The sequence below is a fragment of the Heptranchias perlo genome, chromosome 15 (assembly GCF_035084215.1).
Source record: "Heptranchias perlo isolate sHepPer1 chromosome 15, sHepPer1.hap1, whole genome shotgun sequence".
In the NCBI taxonomy this organism is placed as follows: domain Eukaryota; kingdom Metazoa; phylum Chordata; class Chondrichthyes; order Hexanchiformes; family Hexanchidae; genus Heptranchias; species Heptranchias perlo.
In genome coordinates, this window is record NC_090339.1 from 37978265 (window position 1) to 38004566 (window position 26302).

A 26302-nucleotide genomic window follows, 5' to 3' on the forward strand; every position below is an offset into this window, starting at 1 on the left:
CATGCCATACTTTTCCCCCATTTCTGCCAACTCCTGACTACAGAATTAACGAACAAATGAGTGTTTCATTATCGGCACTTTTTCTACACATACCTCATTTTAAAAATTGTAAGATTACAGGTCTTATTTACACATGCTGGAGTCTTTATTGGGTAATCCAAAGATGCCAGACAGAAGCTACAGTCTCACTATCATTTGTTATGGTGCACACCAATTGTAACAAACTTGTCTTTTCCCCCCATTGATTGGTCTTGTATTGCAGCTGCAACAGAGATTCTGCACTACCTTAAAATTGTGCTTGTGATGTGAAGGAGATGTCTTTTATGATCTGGAGATGAGTTCACCATCACTTTCTCTGGAAATGTTGTTGCTATAGTAATGCAAGAAGGATTGTTTCGCCTGATTCATGAGCAGGGCCACTGTATTACGGTACCTGAAAAAGACTGATGTGACTTAACGTGGGATATTAACTGGTGTTGTGGGGATTACATTCTAGAATGTAATCTGTTTCTAAATGGGCCCACTGGTTTATGGTGACTAAGTTTATTATGCAATTTCAGGGTTTCATGCATTTTTATTGGTGCTTTGGGGCATGTAATCTGTGATTTTTGTCAAATTTTCTATGTAGAATGCAAATCAGTCCTGTTTGTGTTTCAGGTTACTTAACTTATGTAGGTGACTAAAATAGGACTGGTGGGTGGGGGAGGGGGGGTTCAAAATGTGTATTTGAAACTTATTCTTTTTATGACACTGCTGTACTCACTAAATTTGGCCCTTTTTAATGGTGATAGGATTGCACGTTTTGCAAAGTCAGAAGCCTACGGGCAGATAGAGGCACCTAAGGGGTGGGATCATGGTTTGTTCTTTTTCTTTTCTCTTTTTCCTTTCTCTTTCCCCCCCCCCCCCCCCCACTTCCAAAACATTTATCTAGCTCAGCCTTGAATATACTCAATGAGCATCCACAGCCCTCTGGGGTAGAGAACTCCAATATTCTCGCTCCTCCTCTTTCCACCCCCACCCAGGCTAGTTAATCATGTAAACCAAGTCCCACTAGGATGTGCATAGACTGTTCCTATAACCTACATTATTCAAGCATGCCACCAGTGGATGCAAGTAGATCATCTGAAGAGCGGAAAATTGAAGATTTCAGCTTCTGGTAGAAGAAATGGCTTTGTTTTTTTTCCAATTTTATAGTTTTGGTCGGCAGGGGGAGAAAGGGACTACTTTTACCTGGAAAGTGCTAGGCTTCTCATCAAGAAGAGCTCTAATCACCCTGATTCAACAGGTTGTCCCTTGTATCCAGGATCTCTGCTAGGCTTTCAATTCTTCTATTCTCCCCAAAATGTAAATTTCACCCCCCCGCCCCCCCCAACCCTTCAACAAAAACACCCAACATTTGCCCTGCTGGGCCACAGATTTTTCTTAAATTCCACATCAGCCATCCTTGTGGGTTCTAAGTGAGATTGCTAAACTGAAGGGAGTGTTGTGCCTTGGACTTGTCTATCAGTAATTGGATTGAGAATGTCCAAGCTATCTTCAGTTGGGACATTACAGCTCTCATAGAGGGAGCTTAGTATTGAAAACTCATTGCATCAGCCAAGGCTGAATTTAGACTGGGGCATGAGCTGAAAAGAATAGTCTAACCCACTGCAGCTTTAAATCTGATAATTTATGTGCTAGTTGTTTGTGTGTGACAGAGATGGAAGGAAGGGGTTGATACTGCCCCTAATTAAAATGCTAGCTGTGTTTCTGCTGAAAATTTGCACTGTAATTGTGTTCCAGTCTGAGAGAGTATCCCTTGTCTGGCTGTAACAGATGGTACTGCAAGGACCAGTGAAAGAGGCTCTGACTTTGCTTGAACCTATTGTTCCCAGATATTTTGCTTTTGTGGCTGTCTGTAGTCAGTGGCACCAGTCTGTTGCTTGGCTCTGTAGCTTTTAAATGTTTCTCTTTTGCATTTTCCTTCCTCTGCTTCTCTTTTTAAAAGAAAAGTAACATTATTATTGCAAACACTACTCTTTTTTAAAAAAAAAATAAGGCAAGTGAGAAGAACTGAGTGGCACTGTCTTTAAATTTGAGAATGGTGCTGATGGTGAAACTCCGGTATTTCTATTTTAATATAATGGCGTCCAACTCCTCGCTGTATAGTCTAGTTTTGGTTACCCTATCTCAAAAAGGATATAGAAGGAAGGACTTACATTTTTGTAGTGTCTTATCTTGATGTCCCAAAGCACTTCACAACCAATGAATTACATTTGAAGTGTAGTGATCGCTATATAGATTCATTAGTAAGGATTCACTGAAGAGTGACTGGAATGATTCCAGACCTTGGGGGAACTAAGTTAGGAAGAAAACCTCAAGCAACTAAACTTACTGTCACCTAGAGAAAGTAAAACTTGATATTGGTCTTCAAAATAATATTAAAGTAAGCAAGCTATTTAATTTGGATAATGAGCATAGGACCAAAGGACTTTTTTTTGGTGTTCAGCAACTCTGACAAATCCCATAGGTAAGCCCTCACATGTCATGCAAGTACTTTTTCTAGATATATCTAGGTTAACTTTTTTTTTTGAGCAGCACAAATTTTAACAGTAGCTGTGATGCTCTAGATTTTAAATTAGTAAATAGTCAAATATATATTTGAAGCAATTAAATGTTTACATTTAAGTTGAGTCATTTGGCCCCTCTCCCTCATTGTTTCTTAAAACAATTCCAAGTTTTTTTGCCTACACTACACTATCCCAGAGTCCATTCCAAGTGCTAATCACTGTGAAGAACTTCCTGCTGACAGTCTTAAATTTACCTTTTGTTAGTTTAAACTTGTGTTCTCTTGCAATTTAATTTAAAGTAATATTCTGACTTTCCATACCCTTAACTACTTTATATAACTCCTGTAAGATCACCCCTCAGATGCCACCTTTACAGGCTGAAAAACTCATGTTTCTCTGGTCTTCTCTTCTAATGTAGACTTTTTACACTAGAGATCAGCCTTGTGGCTCTTATCTGCATTGCCTCTAGCGCTTGAACATCTCTCTTGTTTCTCTGTGACCAAAACCGGGCACAGTACTCAAGGTGCAGTACAATCGCTATCGTCTACTGTGTTAGCAATTTAATTCAACATTCTGCTCGATATTGGCCGGACACATTGAACCTCAAGTCCTGGGTCTCTTTCAACTTCTTCAGCTATTTCAACACCAGTCACTGAGTATGTCTTGCCCATTTTTTTTCCTCAAAAGTAAAATTTTACATTTGTCTGCATTAAATTTCATTGCCATTTTTCTGCCCAGATATGTATTTTACCCAATAGCCTCTGCTGTCTCTGATGTCATAGAGTCATAGAGTTATACAGCACGGATAGAGGCCCTTCGGCCCATCGTGTCCGCGCCGGCCATCAGCCCTGTCTACTCTAATCCCATATTCCAGCATTTGGTCCATAGCCTTGTATGCTATGGCATTTCAAGTGCTCATCCAAATGCTTCTTGAATGTTGTGAGGGTTCCTGCCTCCACAACCCTTTCAGACAGTGAGTTCCAGACTCCAACCACCCTCTGGGTGAAAAAGTTCTTTCTCAAATCCCCTCTAAACCTCCCGCCTTTTACCTTGAATCTATGTCCCCTTGTTATAGTACCCTCAACGAAGGGAAAAAGCTCCTTAGTATCCATCCTATCTGTGCCCCTCATAATTTTGTACACCTCAATCATGTCCCCCCTCAGCCTCCTCTGCTCCAAAGAAAACAAACCCAATCTTCCCAGTCTCTCTTCATAGCTGAAGCGCTCCAGCCCTGGTAACATCCTGGTGAATCTCCTCTGCACCCTCTCCAAAGCGATCACATCCTTCCTGTAGTGTGGCGACCAGAACTGCACACCGTACTCCAGCTGTGGCCTAACCAGTGTTTTATACAGCTCCATCATAACCTCCTTGCTCTTATATTCTATGCCTCGGCTAATAAAGGCAAGTATCCCATATGCCTTCTTTACCACCTTATCTACCTGTTCCGCCGCCTTCAGGGATCTGTGAACTTGCACACCAAGATCCCTCTGACCCTCTGTCTTGCCTAGGGTCCTCCCATTCATTGTGTATTCCCTTGCCTTGTTAGTCCCTCCAAAGTGCATCACCTCGCACTTTTCCGGGTTAAATTCCATTTGCCACTGTTCCGCCCATCTGACCAACCCATCTATATCGTCCTGCAGACTGAGGCTATCCTCCTCGCTATTTACCACCCTACCAATTTTTGTATCATCAGCGAACTTACTGATCATACCTTTTACATTCATATCCAAGTCATTAATGTAGACCACAAACAGCAAGGGACCCAGCACCGATCCCTGTGGTACCCCACTGGCCACAGGCTTCCAGTCACAAAAACAACCTTCGACCATCACCCTCTGCCTTCTGCCACTAAGCCAGTTTTGTATCCAAAGTGCCAAGGCACCCTGGATTCCATGGGCTCGTACCTTCTTGACCAGTCTCCTGTGCGGGACTTTATCGAAGGCCTTACTGAAATCCATGTATACCACATCCACTGCGTTACCCTCATCCACACGCCTAGTCACCCCCTCAAAAAATTCAATCAAATTAGTCAGACATGATCTTTCCTTGACAAAGCCATGTTGACTATCCCTGATTAATCCTTGCTTCTCCAAGTGGGAGAAGCAAGGATTAATCAGGGATGTCCTTAATGGGGGAATAGGTTCACATGTGAAGAATATCCATTTCAGCACAGTACTAAAGGGCTGTTGGCACTCATAACATACCTCAGCAATAGTTGGTACCTTCAGGGGAGAACAATTATAATGCAGAGGCCAGTTAGAGTTGGCTACAGATGCTTCATATACAGAGAAATCTGAGAGTTAGGATTTCAGTGTTGTTTTAAAATGCCTGCATGGAGTTTATTCACTATGTATAGGAATTGTATGATTGAGTTAAAAATGCAGTTTAAAATCTTCACTTTACTATGTTCTGGAACATGGGGCACTTCCGTTTTTATATTGTGGAATTGGATTTTTAAATTGAGGATTACATTTTAAACATTGAGAAATAAGTGATCACCATTCACTTTTTTTTAATGTGGCATTTGTATTAACCAGGATTAATGTCAGTGGTGCAGTCACCTATAACTCAAAAGCTCTCCTGGGTTATTACAAGGGTGCACAAAAAATCGAGTGTGCTATTTGCTTGGGTGTCAGTGGATCACCAGCCTGAGTGTGTCTTAGGACTTTGAGGCCTGTTATTTTGTGACGGCATTTATTAAGAGTTGCTTCAGCCCAGTGGTTGGGGACACAGTTTTATGAACAACTTCTAACCCTCTCCTAGGGCACAGGGCTACAGGAAGTAATCTGAATACACTGTGTTAAATTGAGCTAATTAAATCATTGTATTTGACATTACAGAAACCTTTTGGTGATTTGAAAGAAGTAAAAGCCCATGGGATCCAAAATTGGCTTGGTGGCAGGAAGCAAGGGGTTATGGTCGCCGGGTGTTTTTGTGACTAGAAGGCTGTTTCCAGTGGGATTCCACAGGGCTCAGTACTAGGTCCCTTGCTTTTTGCGGTATATATCACTGATTTAGACTTAATCATGCCCCCTACATTTAAGAAGTTTGCAGATGATACAAAAGTTGGCCGTGTGGTTGATATTGAGGAAGGGAGCTGTAATCTGCAGGAAGATGTCAGTGGACTGGTCAGGTAGGCAGAAAAGTGGCAAATGGTATTCAATCTGGAGAAGGGAGAGGTAATGCATTTTGGGGAGGGCAAACAAGGCAAGTGAATACACAATAAATGGTAGGTGTATAAATTGAGGGGCCTGGATAAAGTGGATAGGAAGGAGCTATTTCCCTTAGCAGAGAGGTCAGTAACCAGGGGGCATAGATTTAAAGTGATTGGTAGAAGGATTAGAGGGGAGTTGAGGAGAAATTTTTTCACCCAGAGGGTGATGGAGTCTGGAACTCACTGCCTGAAAGGGTGGTAGAGGCAGAAACCCTCATCACATTTAAAGTGAACTTGGCTGTGCACTTGAAATGCTGTAACCTACGAGGCTACGGACCAAGAGCTTGAAAGTGGGATTAAGCTGGATAGTTCTTTTTCGTTGGCACAGACACGATGGGCCGAATGGCCTCCTTCTGTGCTGTAAGTTTCTATGATTCTATGAAGAGCAATGGTCTATATGCAGTACCCTGGTAGAGATTTGTGGTATACCATAATTTTTCTCTCTAAGGTGCTGCCCATTCCATGAATTGTAAACAATTTTACAACACCAAGTTATAGTCCAGCAATTTTATTTTAAATTCACAAGCTTTCGGAGGCTACCTCCTTCCTCAGGTGAACGATGTGGAAATGAAGTCCTCGAAATGAAGTCGCATTTATAATTCACAGAACAATGCTGGTGATAACAGACAGTTTTTTCAACTGCCCGTTGCCAAGGCAATCAGTGTGCAGACAGACAGGTGTTACCTGCCAGGTCTCAGAATATACAAATCACCAAAAAAAACAACAAACAAAAAAAAACAGAGATAGAGAGGTAGAAACATAGAAAAGACAGCAACTGACCCGTTATATTAAAAACAGATAACATTTGTTCGCTGGTGGGGTAACGTGTAGCGTGACATGAACCCAAGATCCCGGTTGAGGCCGTCCTCATGGGTGCGGAACTTGGCTATCAATTTCTGCTCTACGATTTTGCGTTGTCGTGTGTCTCGAAGGCCGCCTTGGAGTACGCTTACCCGAAGGTCGGTGGCTGAATGTCCTTGACTGCTGAAGTGTTCCCCGACTGGGAGGGAACCCTCCTGTTTGGCGATTGTTGCGCGGTGTCCGTTCATCCGTTGTCGCAGTGTCTGCATGGTCTCGCCAATGTACCATGCTCCGGGGCATCCTTTCCTGCAACGTATGAGGTAGACAACGTTGGCCGAGTCACAGGAGTATGAACCATGCACCTGGTGGGTGGTGTCCTCTCGTGTGATGGTGGTATCTGTGTCGATGATCTGGCATGTCTTGCAGAGGTTACCGCGGCAGGGTTGTGTGGTGTCGTGGACGCTGTTCTCTTGAAAGCTGGGTAATTTGCTGCGAACGATGGTCTGTTTGAGGTTGGGTGGCTGTTTAAAGGCGAGTAGTGGAGGTGTGGGGATGGCCATAGCGAGGTGTTCGTCGTCATTGATGACATGTTGAAGGCTGCGGAGAACATGGCGTAGTTTCTCCGCTCCGGGGAAGTACTGGACGACAAAGGGTACTCTGTTGGTTTCTTGGCCAAGGTATTACAGATCTGCTGACATTCCATGAATGTCAGCAGATCTGTAATACCTTGGCCAAGAAACCATTCTTGTTTTTGCCTGGGTAATGGTATTCAGCTGTAGGCAGCGTTACAGCTGAGCCAGGTATCCATAAAGACACTTTTTCTTGAAGGTGTCACTGAATATTAATGAACAGGAACCCTTTTGTTTTACCAGAGGCATTGAACCCAATTGTGTGTAACTCCACCCTCCACCCCCAGATGAAATCACTAGGTGTAAATTAGGGATTGAACCTGGCATCTTCATGCTATGTATCACACTGGATGATGGTGCATTTGCTGATTGAGTGGATAAGCCTGACTTTTAAAAAAAAAAATATGGTGCCCCCTTTTGTATATTCTCACTTACCCTCTTCCCTCCATAGAATCAAAGACAGGAGAGAATCAGGGCAGTGGAATCGCTTTTGAATTGCTCTAGTGAAGAGCCAATGCAGACACGATGGGCCAAATGGTCGTCTTATGTGCTGTAAACTTGTACGGTTCTTCACATTTGTTCGTGAACCACCTGATTTCAGACCATTGTTAATCTGAAACTGGTTCCCACAAGGGTCATTAGCATGGTAAAGGTGTGAGGCTGCCTCCCATTTTATTTCCATTCTTTCCCTTGATGGGGAAATTCTGGCCTCTTGCACCTCCCCATGGTAATCGTAGAATCTTGCAGCACAAAAGGAGGCCATTCGGCCCATTGTGTCTTTGCTGGCTCTTTGAAAGAGCTATTAAATTAGTCCTACTCCCTTGCTCTTTCTCCATAGCCCTGCAATTTTCTCCCCTTCAAATATTTATTCAATTCCCTTTTGAAAGTTACTATTAAATCTTCTTCCACCACCCTTTCAGGCAGTGCATTCCAGATCATCATAACTCACTGCGTTTTTAAAAAAAAATTCTCATCTCACCTCTAGCACTCTTGCCAATTATTTTAAATATGTGTCCTCTGGTTACCGATCTTTCTGCCAGTAGAAACCGTTTCTCCTTATTTACTCTGTCAAAGCCCGTCATGATTTTTGAACACATCTATTAAATCTTCCCTTAACCTTGTGTGCTCTAAAGAGAACAATCTCAGCTTCTCTAGTCTCTCCACATAACTGAATTCCCGCATCCCTGATACCATTCTAGTAAATCTCCTCTGTACCATCTCCAAGACCTTGACATGTGGCTGAGATTAGAAGTTCAGCAGTGCATAGGATTTGTAGATTGCCATTTTGTGGTATCATTCATGACTCTTAATGTAACAATGTTCTAATCTGTTTTCAGACTACCTTGGCTTGAAAGAAAAATGGTATAAATAGAATTGCAGAAAACTATATTTTGATAAATTCACCTGGAGTACATTTGAGATTTTTAAAAATCTATATGCAAATAGATGCATGTGTTCAAGAAAAAGCAAATTTCTTGATTTGGCTTTGAAATCCTTGTGATGCATGGAGAAAATATCCCTATATTCTTTGGAGACCCTGGGATTGAAAAGAAAATGAAATGCTCTGACTGTTCAGAATCTGTTGTGCTGTAAAACGAAGTTGGGGAAGGGAATGGAAATTAAATCTCAAATTTGAAAAACGGTTGCCTTTTAAATAGAAAGATCATTGAGTATAAAATGTTTCGAAGCTGTGCAGGCTTTACTTCCTCTCCTCGTCTTTCAGGTCTTGGGTAAGATCCTTGGTCTGTACTGAGTTATCTTATCTTGGCCAATGCAGAAATTGCAGCACGGTAGTTGGACATGATGGCCTTTGGGGATAAACCAGCCTGGGTTCCCTCTTCTGGTTGCTTTCCAGTGACCCTTCTTAGTATGTCCTTATACATGGATTTCTAACAACAGGATTGGGCACAGCTGTGACAACACTAAAGTCAGAATAGTCTGACATTATTGAGGCCTACACTTACCAGAGAGTTGTCAGTACCAGTAGAATCATACCCCAGATTGACTGTCTTCAGAAAAGATAGATAGAAAATTGGGGGTGAAGGAATAAGGTGTATTTGGACACCTTATTTGGGTCCCATTCTAAATTGACACTGTACAACTGGAGAACATCTCCAGTGACATAACATGCTGTGTATAGATGAGCTGCATTTGTTTAATAAACTGACTAACCTTTGTATCACTAAAATGCCATGCAGAATTTACATACCAACTGTTTGACCTGTTGAGTACTATTTTGGTGGTGATTTCAATTGGTCTGAGGTACAGTGCTGACTTTTTTGGCGACTGAGAGATCAGAACCTACAGCAAGTATCTCTTAGAACTTGCAATCTGTATTCATGTATTGCAGGTCTGTTTTTCTGTCACTAGGGGGAATTCTAGCTTACTGAGGCCTCTGTTGGCATAATACTGAAACTGCAATAGTAGGAAAGAAAAATTAAATGCGGAAACCTGAAATTAAAATGCATAGGTTGATCAACATCTGAAAGAATTTAACGTTTTGGCTGTAACTTATCAGAATTAACGTTGAGGTAAATGAAAATGTCGAACACACATGAAACTGCATGTTTTAACATCAGATTGGTTTAAAATAATTGTGATTCAGTTGAGTTTTCATAGTGAAGTTTGTCAACTCTGATATATTGCTGGACCATATTCTGCAGCTTTTCTGCATTGTAGTTCTACTGTTCATGTCTGACTTTTCTTGTGTCTAAGCAAGTTAGACATGATTTCCCCCTCCCCCCCCCCCCCCCCCCAAAAAAAAAAATCTGACGCTGGGAGTTTCCAGTCTTGGAAGTTGGAAGAGCCTTGAGAGTCTCAGGACATGTTGAGCATCAAGTCTATCATCAATGCAGAACAGCAATCAACAAAGGCAATAGAATGTTGAGCCAAAACAATGAAATACAAATCAGAGGAACTTGTGATCAAACTGTGTAGTGCTGTGGTCAAAGCATACCTGGAGTACTCATTCAGGTCACTGGGGTACAAGGGAGACATTCAAATGCTAGCAGCAGTACAGAGAAGAGCCTTGATTCAGATCCTTAATCATATGTCAAGGAACTGAATTCTAAGGAAAGACTGGATACACTAGGGCTTTTCAATGTTGAAAAGAGGTATCAGAGAGGTGATCTTGGAGATATGAGAGTTAACAGAATAAAGTACTTTGATTAGGAACAATAGGGTGACACTAGGTACCCAACTTCACCATTACAAAGGACAGCACTACAAGTGTCTCCTTCACACTACTGCAGATGGTCCAATCAAACTAAGAAATGTACTGTATAAAATAAACCTAAATGATCATGTTTTCCTCATCAATGATAGTTAACGCCTTGCATGCCCATTGGCTGCAGAAGGCCTCAAACGTGACACTGGACACTGCATGATGACCCTCCAGGGTCACCTGCTGTAGTTACCCAGATCGCAGGCCTGACGATTTTCTGGGGCTATGTGTTTAAATCCTGGCATGAGGCTTGAACTCCCATCATCTGACTTGCAAGTGAGTGCTACCACCAAGCCAAACTGACACGGTGTTAATAGAACGAAAGAGGTAAATACTTTTATTACTTTAAATTCTGAGGGTATGACAAAGGGCCACAGGTTCGAAGTAATAAAAAGCAACTTTAGGACTGATATCAGGAAGTTGTTGTTCCTCATCAATAAGTATCTTGTGATCGTAGGAGTGTGTAACCAAGAATTTCCCCCCAGAGATGGAGGCAAATTTGGAGTAACTTGCGCCTTACGACATTTTTCTGCTTTAAAAGTGGCATGTGAATGCAAGTTGTTGAATATGTCCCCTTGAGTTTTCTCACATCTCAGCATTATCGTCCTCCCTATCCTCTGCCAAAACTGTACCCTACTCCAAGATCATCCTCTAGAGCAAAATAACCCCAGCCCCTTTTCTCCACGAGCAAGTGTCTCCCTAAATGCCTCTTCCCTGCCTCCTTGAGCCTCACCTTCAACAAGAAGTGCCAGGAACTCTGGACTTCTTTCTCTCTAAGATTGAGACCATTCATTCAGCTACCTGTGCTGCTTTTTCCCCTTTCCCTTCCCCAATCGTCCATTTTTCTCTAATTTCTCTCCCATCCCTTTACATGCCCTCTCCAAGCTCACCTTGTCCATGGGACCCACCTCCTGTTCCCAAGATCCCATGCTAGCTACCATTTTAAATGGTTCCCTCTCCTCAGGTACTGTCTCCTCCCTTTCAAACCTGCCATCATTGTGCCCCCTTCAATAAATGCACCCTCAATCCCTCTGTCCTTGCAAACTACCACCCCATTTCTGACCACCTTTACCTCAAGTTCTTGAATGTGTTGTTGTCTCCCAATATCAATTTCTCCCAGTTACACATTGGCCCCATCACAAAGTCCATACCCTTGATTTCATCCCCCTCCGTGGCCACTGTCTTGGGCTGAACCAGACTGTTCACAGTCTCAGTCCTATTCAATCACACGTTTACCATCACAACACCGCTAACTTCCACTTCCACCCTTGCCTCAGTCCATCTGCTGCTGAAACCCTCATCTATTCCAATGTTCTTCTGGCCACTCTCTTGTTCTCCCCCCCTCTGCAAATTTCAGCTCATCCAAAACTCTGCAGCCCCCATCCTATCCTGGACCAGGTTCCCCTTTGACTTTGCCCCTTTGTTGGCAGCCATGCCTTCATCCGCCGAGGCTCCATACTGTAGAATTCCTTCCCTTAAACCCTCCACCTCTGCACCTCATTTTCGTCGTTTAAGACCCTCTTTAAACCCACCTCTTTGACCAAGCTTTTAGTCACCCCGCCTAATATCTGTCTTTTGCTCGGCATTTATTTTTTTCCTTGCATCTGTGTGAAGTGCCTGGGGACGTTTTTTCTACATTAAAGGCGCTATATAAATGCAAGTTACTGTTGAAATTCCTTGAAATTTGCATGGTAACTGTTTTTGTCTAGTTTACATTCCACATCAATTCATTCAACACCATTTAATATTTCAAGATTCTAGTTAGTGTACCTGAAAGTACCTTAATAATTGAACCTGGAAATCTCTATATAGCTTGTTCAGGATCGGCTCTAGACAGCTGTGTAAAAGGCAACCAAATTCACTGATCCAAACAGTTTTTGTCTTCAATGTGTTCCTGTCTTAATAAATAGTGTTTTTATATCATTCGGTAGAATTGCTCCCTGGTATTTTTCAAAGAATCAAAACGCTTTACAAATTTTATTTTACTGTCAGCCCTCAAGTATTCTTTACTCATTATGCTTCTAGCAGAGCTCTGCAGGGACCATTAATGTTTAATGGCCACTGTCAGCCTTTCCTATAAATATTGAATTAACATATACAGTGCCACTTGGGTACATTTTCTTAAGATTTTTTTTGTGTAGATAAAAGGTGCCCCAGTTTGTTTAGTATAGTTTTTCTGGCAAATATGTTCACTGTGTATAGTGCTTGGATAACTTATTACAAATTATTTTTCTGATCCTAAAAGTACTTTCTGTTTTTCTCAAGGAATGTGTGTTTTTCTTCATTTGAAGTCTCTGACACATGCAGAGATATGGATCTACAGCTGTTGGCAGCTCTCTGGTTAATTGCCATTTAGACATCAAATGTCAGCAGGTTACTTAACCATTGGGGTTGGAGGGGAGGGCCAATAATGGCTAATTCTGTTCTTGCCTGTCATCCATAAATGCACATTATCCAGTGCTTAACAATGGATGGTAATTAGAAGCAGGAATCCTGGCTGATGTCTTCCCCCTGCCAAGCCCACATCAGTGAGGCCAATTGTAGTCCACCTAAAACCTCACTTGCTGAGATCAGCGAACTCCGTACAGGCTAAGGATCATCTTCATCTGTACAACTGAATTGCACTGTGGACTGTGCAGTTATGCATGCTGAGCTATCAGGGCGTCTGGTGACAAATATTTTTTGTTTCTTTTTTTTAATTATCGGTCACTTTCGTCCCTGATGAATCTTGCAGAAATGTTTACTGAGGCTTGTGGGATATTGTTTCAGGCTGCATTGGCTATCTTGCTTTGCTCTATCTTTAGCCATTAATTCATTTGTTTCTCATGCCCCCAGGTAAATCTGCGCCTTATTTTAGTAAGTGGGAAGACACAAGAGTTTGTGTTTTCACCGAATGATTCTGCTGCGGATATTGCCAAGCATGTCTATGAAAACTGGCCCATGGGTAAGTGTCCTAGATATTCCACAGGGTTTTTGTGATCGTAAATGTACTAGATTTCTAGGAGTGACCATCCAGAGTGCTGATTCTAACTTGGGATGAAATCCTGTGCCATGGGAGTAAAGCTCGAGCAGTTCATAAGTTGTCTCAATGCAAGTATTTTGACTCTTGCTTTGAAATAATTCTTTGGTATTTTTTTTATAAAATGTTATGTGGGTGAGGAGCAACTTTGTTTTTTGTACCAATAATAACACTTTTTAAAATTAAGGAACATGTTTTTTAGTCCCAAGCCAGTACTTACTACAAGTAGCTGGCGCTGGTCATCTGGTTCATTTATATGTAATTGTGTAAGACTATTTCTTCTCTTCTCATCCAACTTTGGTTTCCCCATGCCATTTATTTTGCATTCTGTTTTTTAAGTGGGATTAGTTGAGTTGACATTTCTGAAGATGGAAGATTGGAACCAAGTCTATCTTCTGTAGCAGACTGTAATTTAGCATGAGTCAGCCATGTTCATGCTACTTCAGCGCACTGTTGGTGATTGACTAGCCAGCCTGGCTTATTGAGAGAACCGAGGGGTATTCCTGTCACTGGGGGCTGGGATTTTTCAGATTCTTCTCCTGATAACTCTAAGACAACAGGTAGAGTGGTCCTTTTTTGGACAAACAATGAAGACTTACCAGTGTTCTCTGCTGGCAAGCTGTGCAGGTTTAGCTGATTAAACATGTATCCCTGTGCAGACTTGGGGGGGGTTGCTAAGCTGTGGCTCTTGCCAACTTGCATTTAACCGCTGTGGATTTGGTTAAGTGGGCCTTATCCACTTGGTGTGTAGTCCATATTGGGCAAACAAAATCTCTACTTGTGTGGATTTCTTAGTAGCTTGGAGTCTCGAGCATGGTGATGGGTTTTTCCAGTCAAGTGTGACAGACATCCGAATGAACTGTTCTGTTTTGTATTGCAGAGGGAGTGATTTTAGAAATATAACTTTAAATGGGCTGACATATTAAGAATATGCACAGGACAGAGGCAGGTCATAGCACAATCCTGAGATGGCCATAAAGCCGAGCCTGCAAGGAGATGAGTGCACAGATCCAGTAGGAAATTACCAGCTTTATGCTGCTGAGTACGTTCCATTTCATATTTGCACACAAGTGATACAAATCCTAATCTCTTTGGGGTGGCAGTCAACCACTCCAAATGATTGCCAACATCACCTAGAGCTATTTACCTGTTAATAGAACTTAGGTTTCCCAAGGAGAAAAACAGGATTGTACACCTATTCACATTTTAAGAGTTGATTTTTAATATGCCACCATCTGCCATGTCCATCATTGGCTGTTGCAAAGGTTTGTTTTTCCTTTCTTCATATGTGAATTGTACAGCAAGTGTCATCAGCTTATTCAAGGGGGACTAATTACAGCCACACCCAATTTCTGTGCTGCCTGACAACACATTTAATAGCAGGGGTCAGTGGATAGTGATCAGGAAGCAATCAAACCTGGGACCTTCCACTATGCATGGCTAAATATTGTACTGGATAATGCAGTTTCATCAGAGGTGTCCTATCTTAAGTTTTTTTTTTAGGCATATTTCTCAACCTTTTTAATGTCCCCCTCATTTCCCCCCTTTCCCCTCTGTTTCTGGCTTAAAAATTCAGACATCATTCCACTTCCAGCACATCGAATTATTTGACAGACCTTTTTTCTTCTGATTTTTCACCTCTCCTGTCATGAAGGTCTGACTCATACGGCAATATGATTCCTGTGGCACAGCCACTCTACCCATTCAGAAGCTGGAGATGCAACTTACAGATTTGAGAAGAGAGTCAAGTGATTTTGTGGTTCCTCTGATTTTCACTTAATGTAATACATTTCAGATTTTGCAGCTTTTTTTTTTCATTTGAAATAACACCCCCCTCCAGTGAAAGTATTGGGTGAGATGCTATATTCAGAAATTGTACTTCTAAATTGGAGACTTCAAAACATTTGTCTGTTTTCTATTTGAATGTAAAATTTTGTTTGCTATCCTTGCAGACTGGGATGAAGAACAGGTCAGTAGCCCCAACATTCTTCGGCTCATTTACCAAGGAAGATTCTTACATGGAAATGTCACCTTAGGGGGTAAGTTACAAACTTTGTGTGGCTGTTTTGCAATTTAAAAGATTCTTTGAGAATTGGGCAGTGTATTGGAGTCTCCAGCATACTGTGCGATTAAATGGAAGTCTGAAATATAAAAATGCTGGAAGCTCACAGCAGGTTATCAGTATCTGAAAGAGAATGATAGATTAACATTTTCCCTCAGTGCTGAAAGACCTGCTGTATATTTCCAGTGAATTCTCTTTTTGTGCAAATAGGAGCATACAAACAGGAGTAGGCCATTCAGCACCTTGAGTTTGTTCTGCCATTTAGTTAGATCATGGCTGATCTGTACATCAACTTCTTTATTTGCTTTGTTACAAATCCTTTTGACACCCTTGCCTAACAAAAATCTATCGATCTCAGTCTTGAGAGTTTCAGTTGACCCAGAATCCACAGCTTTTTTGGGGTGAGAATTCCAGGTTTGCACTGCCCCTTGTGTGAAGTGGTTCCTGATTTCACTTCTGAATAGCCTGGCTCTAATTTTTAAGATTATGCCTGTTCTGGATACTCCCACCAGAGTAAATAGTTTCTCTATGTATGTATCTATCTTATCTAATCCTTTTATCATTTTAAACACCTCGATTAGATCACTCCTCAATCTTTTGCCCTCAAGGGAATACAAGCCAAGTATAACTAGTGGGGTGCCACAGGGATCAGTGCCTCAGCTATTTACAAGCTTGATTAATGACTTGGATGAAGGGACAGAGTGTAATGTATCCAAGTTTGCCGATGATACAAGCTAGGTAGGAAAGTAAGCTGTGAGAAGGATGCAGAGAGTCTGCAAAGGGATATAGACAGGTTAAGTGAATGGGCAAGAAGGTGGCAGATAGAGTATAATGTGGGGAAATGTGAGGTTATTCACTTTGGTAGGAAAAATAGAAAAACGGAATATTTTTTAAATAAACTATTAAATGTTGATGTTCAGAGGGATTTGGGTGTCCTTGTACACAAAACGCAAAGTTACCATGCAGATACAGCAAGCAATTAGTAAGGCAAATGGTATGTTAGCCTTTATTGCAAGGAGGTTGGAAGAAGTCTTGCTGCAGCTGTACACTGCTTAGGTGAGACCACACCTGGAGTACTGTGTACAGTTTTGGTCTCCTTTCCTAAGGAAGGATATACTTGCCTTAGTGGCAGTATAATGAAGGTTCACTAGACCGGACAACCCTCTCATCCCAGGAATCAATGAGGAGAGATTAGAGAACATAGGCCCATTCTACTCAGAGTTTAAAAGAATGAGAGGTGAACTCATTGAAACGTATAAGATTTTGAGAGGGTAGATGCTGAGAGGATGTTTCTCCTGGCTGGAGAGCCTAGAACTAGGGGACACGGTCTCTGGATAAGAGGTCGGACAGAACTGAGGAGAAGGAATTTCTTCACTCAGGGCTGTGAATACTTGGAATTCTCTACCCCAGAGGGCTGTGGATGCTCAGTTGTTGAATAGATTCAAGACTGAGATAGATAGATCCTTGGACTCTAGGGGAATCAAGGGATATGGGGATTGGGTGGGAAAGTGGAGTTGAGGTCGAAGATCAGCCGTGATCTTATTGAATGGCAGAGCAGGCTCAAGGGGCCATGTGGCCTACTCCTCCAGTTCCTATTTCTTATGTTCTTATATGCAAATGTCCTCATAATTTAATCCTTTAAGCACGTGTATCATTCTGGTGAATCTGTGCTGTATCCCCTCCAAGGCCGGTATATCTTTCCTGAGGTGCAGTACCCAGAACTGAACACAATATCCCAGATGGGTCTGACAAAGGCTCTATGCAATTGAAGCGTAACTTCCTCCCCTTTTTTATTTTAGCCCCCTTGAGATAAAGGCCAACATTCCATTAGCCTTTTTGATTTTCTTTTTGTCCACTAGCTTTGTGATTTTGTACATAGACACGAACATCCCTTTGCTTTTTCACAGTTCCTTGTTTCTCACTAAGTAGAAAATACTCTGATTTTGTCTTTCATGGATCCAAAGTGAATGACCTCACACTTACCCACATTGAACTCCTTTTGCTCACTCACTCAATCTGGCTATGCCCCTTTTGTAACTTCCTGCTGCCATCTGAACAACTTCAATATACAACTCTACTCCTTCATCCAAGTCATTGGTAAATATGGTGAAAAGCTGAGGCCCCAGTACAGATCCCTGGGGAACACCACTTGCTACATCTGCCAATCAGAGTACATACCCTTTATCCTACTGTCTCTCTTACCTACCAACCAATTTCCAACCCATATCGCAAGGTTGCCTCCAATTCTGTGCGCATCTAGTATAACATCTTTGTCATGCTAATGTATTCTGCAAACGTTGTCTCTTCCTTCACAGCCCTGAAGCTTCCTCCTGGGAGGATGACTGTGATGCATTTGGTTGCCAGAGAGACATTGCCAGAGCCTAATTCCCAAGGTAAGGTTCTGTCACTTCATGTACTCGGGAGTTGAAATTATTGAGGCGTTTCCATATTTTCCTCCCCACTTTTCTACAGGAGAATAATAAGTAAATTTAGAGGAAAATGTAAGTCTTCTATGTTTTCACAATTGTTTTTTTATTCCTTCCCCCCCCCCCCCTCCCCCGCCTTGAAACCAATAACTTCCTGAGGTGTGATTCCTGGGTGCCAGCAATTGTCTGGTACATCACTTAAATGACCATTCTTCATGTGAGCCTTGTCCATGAAGCCCACAGTTGTTCAGCCATGAAGGGTATTACATGCGAGTTTGGAAGTTGAAACCTGCCCTCACCTAATGCCCATACTTGAATGCTTACCAAATGCTGACACTGGATAACTGGGGTAGAAATCCTGACTGACTGACTGACTGCTTATGTCAATTGCAGTAGATATCAGCTAATTCGGCACAAACTGGAGTTTGAACCTGGAACTTCCTGATCTGTATGGCTCAGTGCCACACTAGGAATTTACCAACTGAGCTATCAGGAAGCTCCTCTTTTTCAAAAATATCATTAACTTGCATGCAGGGCATCCATGTGGGGGGAGGGGGGATGCTCTTTGTTGCAGAGGGACAGTTCTTATGTGGTCAGTTTGCCTTGTTTAAGTAGCACAGCAGGATCTGAATGTTGGACAACAATGTGTAATAGTATTACTGACTTTTACGGCTTCAGTCAACACGGTGTTAAAAAATTCACACATCCATCGTTATGCTTTACTGAAATGTAGTGACAATGTTGAAATTGACCTGCCTGTGTACCCACAGCTGCAGGATCTTTAAATACAAGAGGAAAAATATATCCAGGAATATGATTGAAGATAAACAATGGTAGTATTTAGCAAAAACAAACTCAACTCTGCTGCTAGTCTGACTTTCTTCTGGAATGTGTGCTTTGAAATGACACATTTGCTTTGGCCAGGATTATGGTATAACAAAAAAAAAAGGAATTTGCTATTTTCCACAAGGATGTCCTGTTTTTCAATTCCCTCCTTTCTCTCATATTTCCAAAATCTAGGCTTAATTCAGCTTCTAATTTGCTGAAGTTACATTGTGATGTATTTGATTTATGAATCATTTGTAAACTACTACCCATAGGTTGTAAATATAAGAAGCTGACAGGGATAACTAAATGTAATACATTTTTGCCTCTGCTCCTAAAGGCCCTGATTCATAGTTGAGTATGGTGTCATAACTTCAGCACAGATTAGAAACCTGGAACCATCTGATCTACGTGACTCAGTACTGGCATTTACCCATTACGTTATTAGGGTGGGAGGAGAGAGTTGAGGAGGCTTTTTATATCCTTGTCTAAACTTGGTAAAGTATTATCTGGCCAAAATGGCCATTAGGAAAACTGGAAATGGAGCATAATAGGAAAAAATGGGGCTAAAAATGTTAAATTAGATTAGTAGCCTTTAAAGAAAACTACTTTGTTTTGCTACAATTTTTTGCTTTTTTTTTGTACAGGTCAAAGAAATCGGGAGAAGACGGGAGAGAGCAATTGTTGTATGATCTTGTGAGAACTGCTTGCCTTGTACAGTGCAGCTGCTAAACAAAAGAACTTTTTTTAGGAACTTGTATGAATTATCCCAGAGTCTTCACATCCAAGATATTGGAATGCAGCTGACTGATGCCAAGTTGTTGCTTACTAACTTAGAGTATTCCTCATCCATCCGTAGAATTCTACTGCGGCATTTATTACATTAAGGATTTATATCCTGCCAAGAATGGACTCCTGGGGAAGAACTTTAAATATCTACATGTACAAAGCAGAAGGAATCTTCCTGCTTTGGAGAAGCAGCAGTGATGTTTGAGCCAAATCTTTCCATTGTGACCTTATTTATTTTTTTCTAATAATTAACTTTTTTTTCTGTACTATAGTTTTTATTTCTCCTCCAATTTTCTTCCCTTCTATCCTGGAAGTGCTGACTTCTTGTTGGATACAGCCCCATGTGTGTCAGCCACCCTCTGTGTCTTGTCCAAGTGACTATTAGTTATGTGTTTCCTTGACACTGAATGTCAGCAGACTATTTGACCACAGGGGCATCACAGCTGAGCCTGATGTCCAAACTTGCACTTTACAGCAAAAATCACTTGGTAATGAACAGGAGAGGGAACCCTGGCTGCCTTTTTTTTTCCCTTCCTTAATTCAGGGGCACTGAAACCTGTTGTAGAACCCTTACTGTTGCTCTGGCTGAGACTTCTGTGGTCTGTATGGCTCAGCTTAAGTTTAATTGTTAAAGGAGCCATTGTCTTTTTAGGGAGGAGGAAGATTTAATTTCCTGGAACAATCACCTCAGGTGGAGAATATGGGACACCCTGCTGTCAAGTTTTGCTGTGGTCAAGTTGCACTTCAGCAAACATTGCACCTGTTTCAGAATGAGCTTTTATAATGGGTTCTTTTTTTAAAAAAAATGTTTAATGGATGTGATCACTGTAATGTAATATCCAGCCTGCCTCTGTTTTTATAAATAAGTGTCTGTGGAAGATACTTTACCTGGCAGACAGAGTGGAGAATGAGTTTGTAGTTTGGAATCAGTCAACCTATCACGTGAAAGTGCTTCAGAACGTTTAATATGGAGTATTGTCAGTGAGGGCCAAGTAATGTTGCTTATCTAGTTTACGGTTCACATTTAATTCTTCCAATAGAATGGGACTAACTGGATTGCTCTTACAAAGAACTGGCATGGGCTCAATGGGCCGAATGGCTGCCTTCTGTGCTGTAACCATTCTATGAATGAGACTGCTGTTTATGTTTTGAATCTCGAAGATTTGTCCTTCCCTTTCCTCTCTTGCCCAACAGTTTAGCTCAAACTTGATGGGTTTGAACCTGTATCACAGCAGTCCATGCATTCTTCATGAACCATTTTACTGTAGGCTCTTATTAAATCTGTTTCTCAACTTTCTTCAATCCTAAAAAAAGAGTTGTGTGACTCACATTTCAAAGTAATGTAGCACTCCTAAATGTTGGTTTGGCCTGATCCATGCTGCTGGGGAACAGAAACCCAATTTTGTGCAACCTGAATCATATGAACAGGAAGGAGTATGCCAGTCAGCCCTTCAAGCCTATTTCGCCATTCAATTAGATCATGGTTGATCTGTACCTCAACTCCATTTACCTAGCTTTGATCCATATCCTGTGATAGCCTTACCTAACAAAAATCTTTTCAATCTCAGTTTTGAAAATTTCAATTGACCCAGCATCCACAGCCTTTTGGGGGAGGGAGTTCCAGATTTCCACTACCCTTTGTGGAAAAACTGCTCCTTGATTTCACTTCGGAATGGCCTAACTCTAATTTTAAGATTATGCCTACTTGTTCCGGATTGTCCTACCAAAGGAAATAGCTTGTCTGTATCCAACTCATCTAATCTTTCTCATTTTAAACACCTCGATTAGATCACCTCTCAACCTTCTAAACTCAAGAAAATAAAAGCCAAGTTTATGCAACTTGTTCTCATAATTTAGCCCTTTTAAGTCCTGGTATCATGCTGGTGAATCTGCGCTATACCTCTTCCATGACCAATATATATCTTTCCTGAGGTGCACAAAACCAGACTACAGATGGGGTCTGATCAAGGCTGTGTACGACTGAAGCATCACTTCCTCACTTTCAAATTCCACCCTCCACCCCGCCCCCCCCCCCCCCACCTCAAGATAAAGGCCAACATTCTATTAACCATTTTTTGATTACTTTTTGTACCTGTGCACTAGCTTTTAGTGATGGACACCAAAATCCCTTTGTTGTTCCATAGCTCCAAGTATCTCACCATTTAAGAAAATATTCTGATTTGTCTTCCTACGATCCAAAGTGGATGATCTCGCACTTCCACACATTGAACTCCACCTGCCATAGTTTTGCCCACTTATTTAGTCTGTGTGTCCCTTTTTAACTTCCTTCTCCCATCCACACATCTTACTGTGCCTCATACTGTAGTGTCTCCCACAGGCCAGTCTGCAATGGAAGAAAACTGAAATGGGCAGTGGTGCATTTGTTACTTCTAATACATATTCATTTTCTGAATTGATTACATTATACTGAAGTTGTTCTCTCCCACCCCCAATGTTAGATTTTTACACATTGGCTACTGTATCTGCTATTTAGTAGAGAATCATAGAATGAAATCCCAATAGCCAGCCTGTTGGTGTTCTGGAGCTGTTCAAATTGCTGTCATTCTGTTCCAAGGTGCTGAAATATTGCACCTTTCTTGCAGGTTCCTTTTTAATGAAGAGCAACAATGGGCTCGATTTTTTAGCACCCACAATCGGGTGCGTTCCTGGCGGGGGGGGGGCTATGAAAATCGGGGATTCCCGGGGCGGGTCGGGAGCCCGGCTCCAAACCGCCCCATTTCTGGGATCCGCGCTGACATGCGCTCGCAGCCCCTGCATGTGGGACTCCCGCCGGCAATTAAAGCCGGCGGGGTGCCACTTAAGGTATTTATCTAGGTATTTCAGGTCGTTTAGAGACCTGATTAACGTGATATTTTAGGAGGGTTGAGATTTTGCAAACAACTGGGACTGTTTCCGGTACTGGGGGAAACGCTCCCAGTTCAAATGGACATGTTGCAGCCATCAGCTGTGGCAGCTGCAAAGGTCCATTTGACAGGTCGAGGGGTGGGGAGACCCTCACTCATTGCACTCTGTCACTTTGGACAAAGTTTGGCCTCCACCACCCTCCTCCTAACAACAAAATTCACCAACTTGCACACTTACCCTGGTGTCCAGACACATGTACCTACCTTGCGGACCCCCTCAGATGTACATCTTCGGACGGGGGCCGCCGTAGCTGCAGTCATGACCTCTTCGGAGGGCGAACAGCATCACCAGCCTCGCCGGCCTCGCCGTCTACCTCTGACACGTGGAGCTCCATAACAGTGTTGTGACACATCCACCTGCACAGCAGGAGGGAGGGCAACCGCAGAGAGAGATATGTCGCAGAGGGCACTACCCTCGCCACAGGGTCCACAGACCGAGGCTCAGCTTCCTGGACCTCTCTGAGCAGCAGTGCACATGGAGGCTTAGAGTCACTCGCCATGTAGTCGTGAACATCTGCAGCCTCCTTCATGCCGAGCTGCTCCCGGCTGGCCCGAGCACCATCTTCTTACCTGTCGCTGTCAAAGTCACCACTGCCCTCAACAACTTCTCCGCATCCTTCCAGGGTGCCACCAGGGACATCGCCAATGTCTCTGTCGTCTGCACAAAAGAGCCCTGCAAATACACGTACACCCACTCTGCAGTGACACAATGGGTGGCATCAGTTGTGGTCTTCATTGTGATCCTCAGGAAAGGGCATTATTGCACAAATCAGACAAGATTTGCAAAGAGGTGGCAGTAGTGGTGTCAATATAATATGTAATGTGAGTTGCTCAGAAATTAAATATAAGTAATAACCATGACAAACCCTCAAACACCCTTGTGCATCCCCTTCATGCTCACGACACGTTTGCCTTACGCTTCCTACTGCACATATGTGATGCATGCCCTGTGGCTGCAGCACAGGTAGTGGCAGGTTGAGTGAGGCTGACTGTGAAAGAGATGCAGGAGAGGGTGAGTATGAGAGAGAGCCATGAGATTGTATGAGGATTGGGTTGAGTGGTAGTGGCGGGATGAGTACTGGCGAGGTGAGTAAGTGCAGGTAAGATGAGGATGGGGTTTGAGTGGGTGTGAGGGGTGATGTGACAGAGTAGTTTTGGCAGTGCAGAAGGAGATGTGGGGTGGGGGCGGTTATGTGGCAGACGGAGTGTAGGGGAATGAGTAAGTGTACTCACTTTGGCTGACCTACTTGGGTCATTGGAGCGCCTCCTGCACTGTATGCAGGTGAGCAATATTTTGGTGGTGCAGGTGACCTCCTCTGCCACCTTGAGCCAGGCCGTCTTGGTGGCAGAGGCAGGCCGCTTCCTCCCGCCCACTGGGGGGAAGATCTCTGTCCTCTCCCTCCTCCTCACCCCATCCAATAAGAGCTGGAGTGAGGCATCATTAAATCTGGGAGCAGCCTTCCCCCTGGGCTGCTCCATGCTGTAATTTTTCCTATTGCAGCATCAGTCAGTGGAGGACTGCCCCTTTAAATAGAGCTCCTCCAGCTGACAGACCTTACTGCGTGTACGCAGTCTGCCCGCCGCGCAGCTTAGCAGCGGGGAACCCGGAACGACAGGTAACTGGATCCAATCAGCCTGCGATTGCGCGCGGAGCAGACTGATTTCACCGGGTGCGTTACCCACGTGCCCAATCGACCCCCCCCCCCCCGCCGCAAACTCGCCGCCATGGTAATATCGGCCGAATGAAGAAACAAAATGACTGCAGACCTAACTCTGCTGTCATAGCTGTTCAAGAATAGCTGCATTTGTGTAGCAAACAGATGACGTGTATTTACATGTCAAATAGATTTCCTGTTTATAGACATCAGCAAAGAAAAGGAAAGTGCTGTGTGTTTTGGGGAGGTGATTGAATCGGTGTGTGTATTTGTGTATTAAGTGGAAACTATCTAAAGCACATTCTGTTCAAGCTCTGGCAACCCTCCCTATCCTGGCTCTAAATTTAAAATCCCACCAGTGGTTTAGTTGGTAAATTTGATCTTATCCAATTCCCAGATGCAGTCTTGCCATTCACGATGGAAGTAGTTATCTTGTGAGTAATTTGTTTGTGATATCACTAGTGGTGACATTTGGGATGGGTCAAAAAGGAGCCCTATTTCCCATTCCCTCTTCCCCCACCCCATCCAGCCACCAAAACCATCCATAATTTTTTTCACTTTTTTGAATCAGGCAGCAGTAACAAAAGCATTAATGTTGGCGGGGTAAGTTTGCACTACCACTAGAGTGGCGGTGAGAAACAGTTTCACTTTTTATAGTGCAAATGTAGCTTGATTCCAGAGTCACATCTTGACGACATTAGAGTGAGATTCCCTGGAGTACTTTGCTGCAGGGTCGGTTCAGACATTAACTCCATGTTTATAATGCACAGTTTACTGTTGGTATGAAGCAGAAACTGCTCCACATCAACACTAAATTTATAGTGGAAATGCATCCTGCTGAGGAGTGGCTCTCCTACCTCTTTATAGGGGACTTTTTTGTCTAAAAGTGATTTTTTTTGTTGTTGAAAAAGTGTAATGAATCATCTTGATGGCTGAAGTTTCCATCTCTGAACCATACAGATAGGACAGATATTGTTTGGTTTTATCCCTGATCTGTGTTGAGTTAGCAGTTCTTGGATAATGAGAGAGACAGTACAATTGATCACGCCACCATTTTAGGTTAGGGAAGGGGAAATCAGTTGGCTTCTCACTCCTGATCTCTAATCTGCATGAGCACAGAATTGGTCTTGATTATTATGTGCTCTACATTTCAGATGGAACCATTTATCAGAACTTGAGATTGTTTCATAAGTTAAAACTCAAATGATGGAAATCTGAAATGAAAATAAAATGCTGAAATACACAGCAGCTCTGTCAGAATCTGTAAAGAGAAGACAAATTGATGTTTTGGTTGTGTACCCTTGATCCATCTGGGTTTGATTGATCTGTGCATTTTCATTTGTTCAGCATTCTTCTGCTGTCTGACCCTCAAAATAGACTTTGCTGATCCAGTTACATCTTGTACTTGGCTTTTTAAAAAGAAGTCTGCTGCTTTCTAGATGGCCTCCTTAATGTAAAATATTCACTGCAGAAGCAACGAATAAATGGAAAGCAGCTCACGAGTCTGTTGGCTGCAATTTTTCACAGCAAATGTATGAACTGGCAAAACTCCAAGAAGGAACTGAAACGCTGAAGCTCTTCCAGTTTTCTGTAGTTCAAAATTGCTGATGCAGAAGGACTATTTATCTAGGAGAGAGAACTATTGTATAATAAACTAAATCATGAATAATGTATGGCTTTTAATAATTGTATGATCTAATTTAACAGGTATGTGTTGATACAACACTTATTTCTGTAGCTGGGTTGGATATGTCTGCTTTAAAAAAAAATCTTGTTTTTGAAAAAAAAAAGATTTTTGAAGTTGCTTAAATGTATAAAAGCTTAAAGTGAATGAAAATATAAACCAGCATAAAATGTGCAGTGAAGAGTCTCTGAATTGTCTGTACTATATTGTACTCTGTTAAACTCCTGAAGCTTCTGGGTTCAGACATGCTACAGAGATGATCTTACACATTTGGGCTAATTCACTTTTTTTTTCTCCTGCCTTTTTTCTACCAAATTTTCATTTGTAAGGCAAGGCAGTGAGTTCCACAGGTTGTAAGATCATGGGCATCACAGCTAAGCTTAAACTGTCCTCACCCATATCCACACGTGCAATTTACAGCTTAACCTGAGGGCATAGATGTCAGTTATGCCTCATATGATCAGTTAACTTAACACATCAAACAGGGGACCTAGTTGGTCTG

The 26302-nt window shown here is 42.4% G+C and overlaps 1 protein-coding gene across 1 annotated transcript in view; it reads left to right on the plus strand.

The window, feature by feature from the left end:
* Positions 1–25974, plus strand: part of LOC137333006 (ubiquitin-like protein 3) — a 39116-nt gene extending 13142 nt beyond the window's left edge. Inside the window, exons 2-5 of the mRNA XM_067997075.1 lie at positions 13252–13360; positions 15388–15474; positions 17813–17890; positions 19396–25974. Of these exons, the coding sequence (XP_067853176.1) occupies positions 13252–13360; positions 15388–15474; positions 17813–17890; positions 19396–19448 (327 nt within the window). The 3' untranslated portion in view covers positions 19449–25974. The remainder of the gene's footprint in view (positions 1–13251; positions 13361–15387; positions 15475–17812; positions 17891–19395) is intronic.
* The last annotated feature ends 328 nt before the right edge of the window (positions 25975–26302 follow it).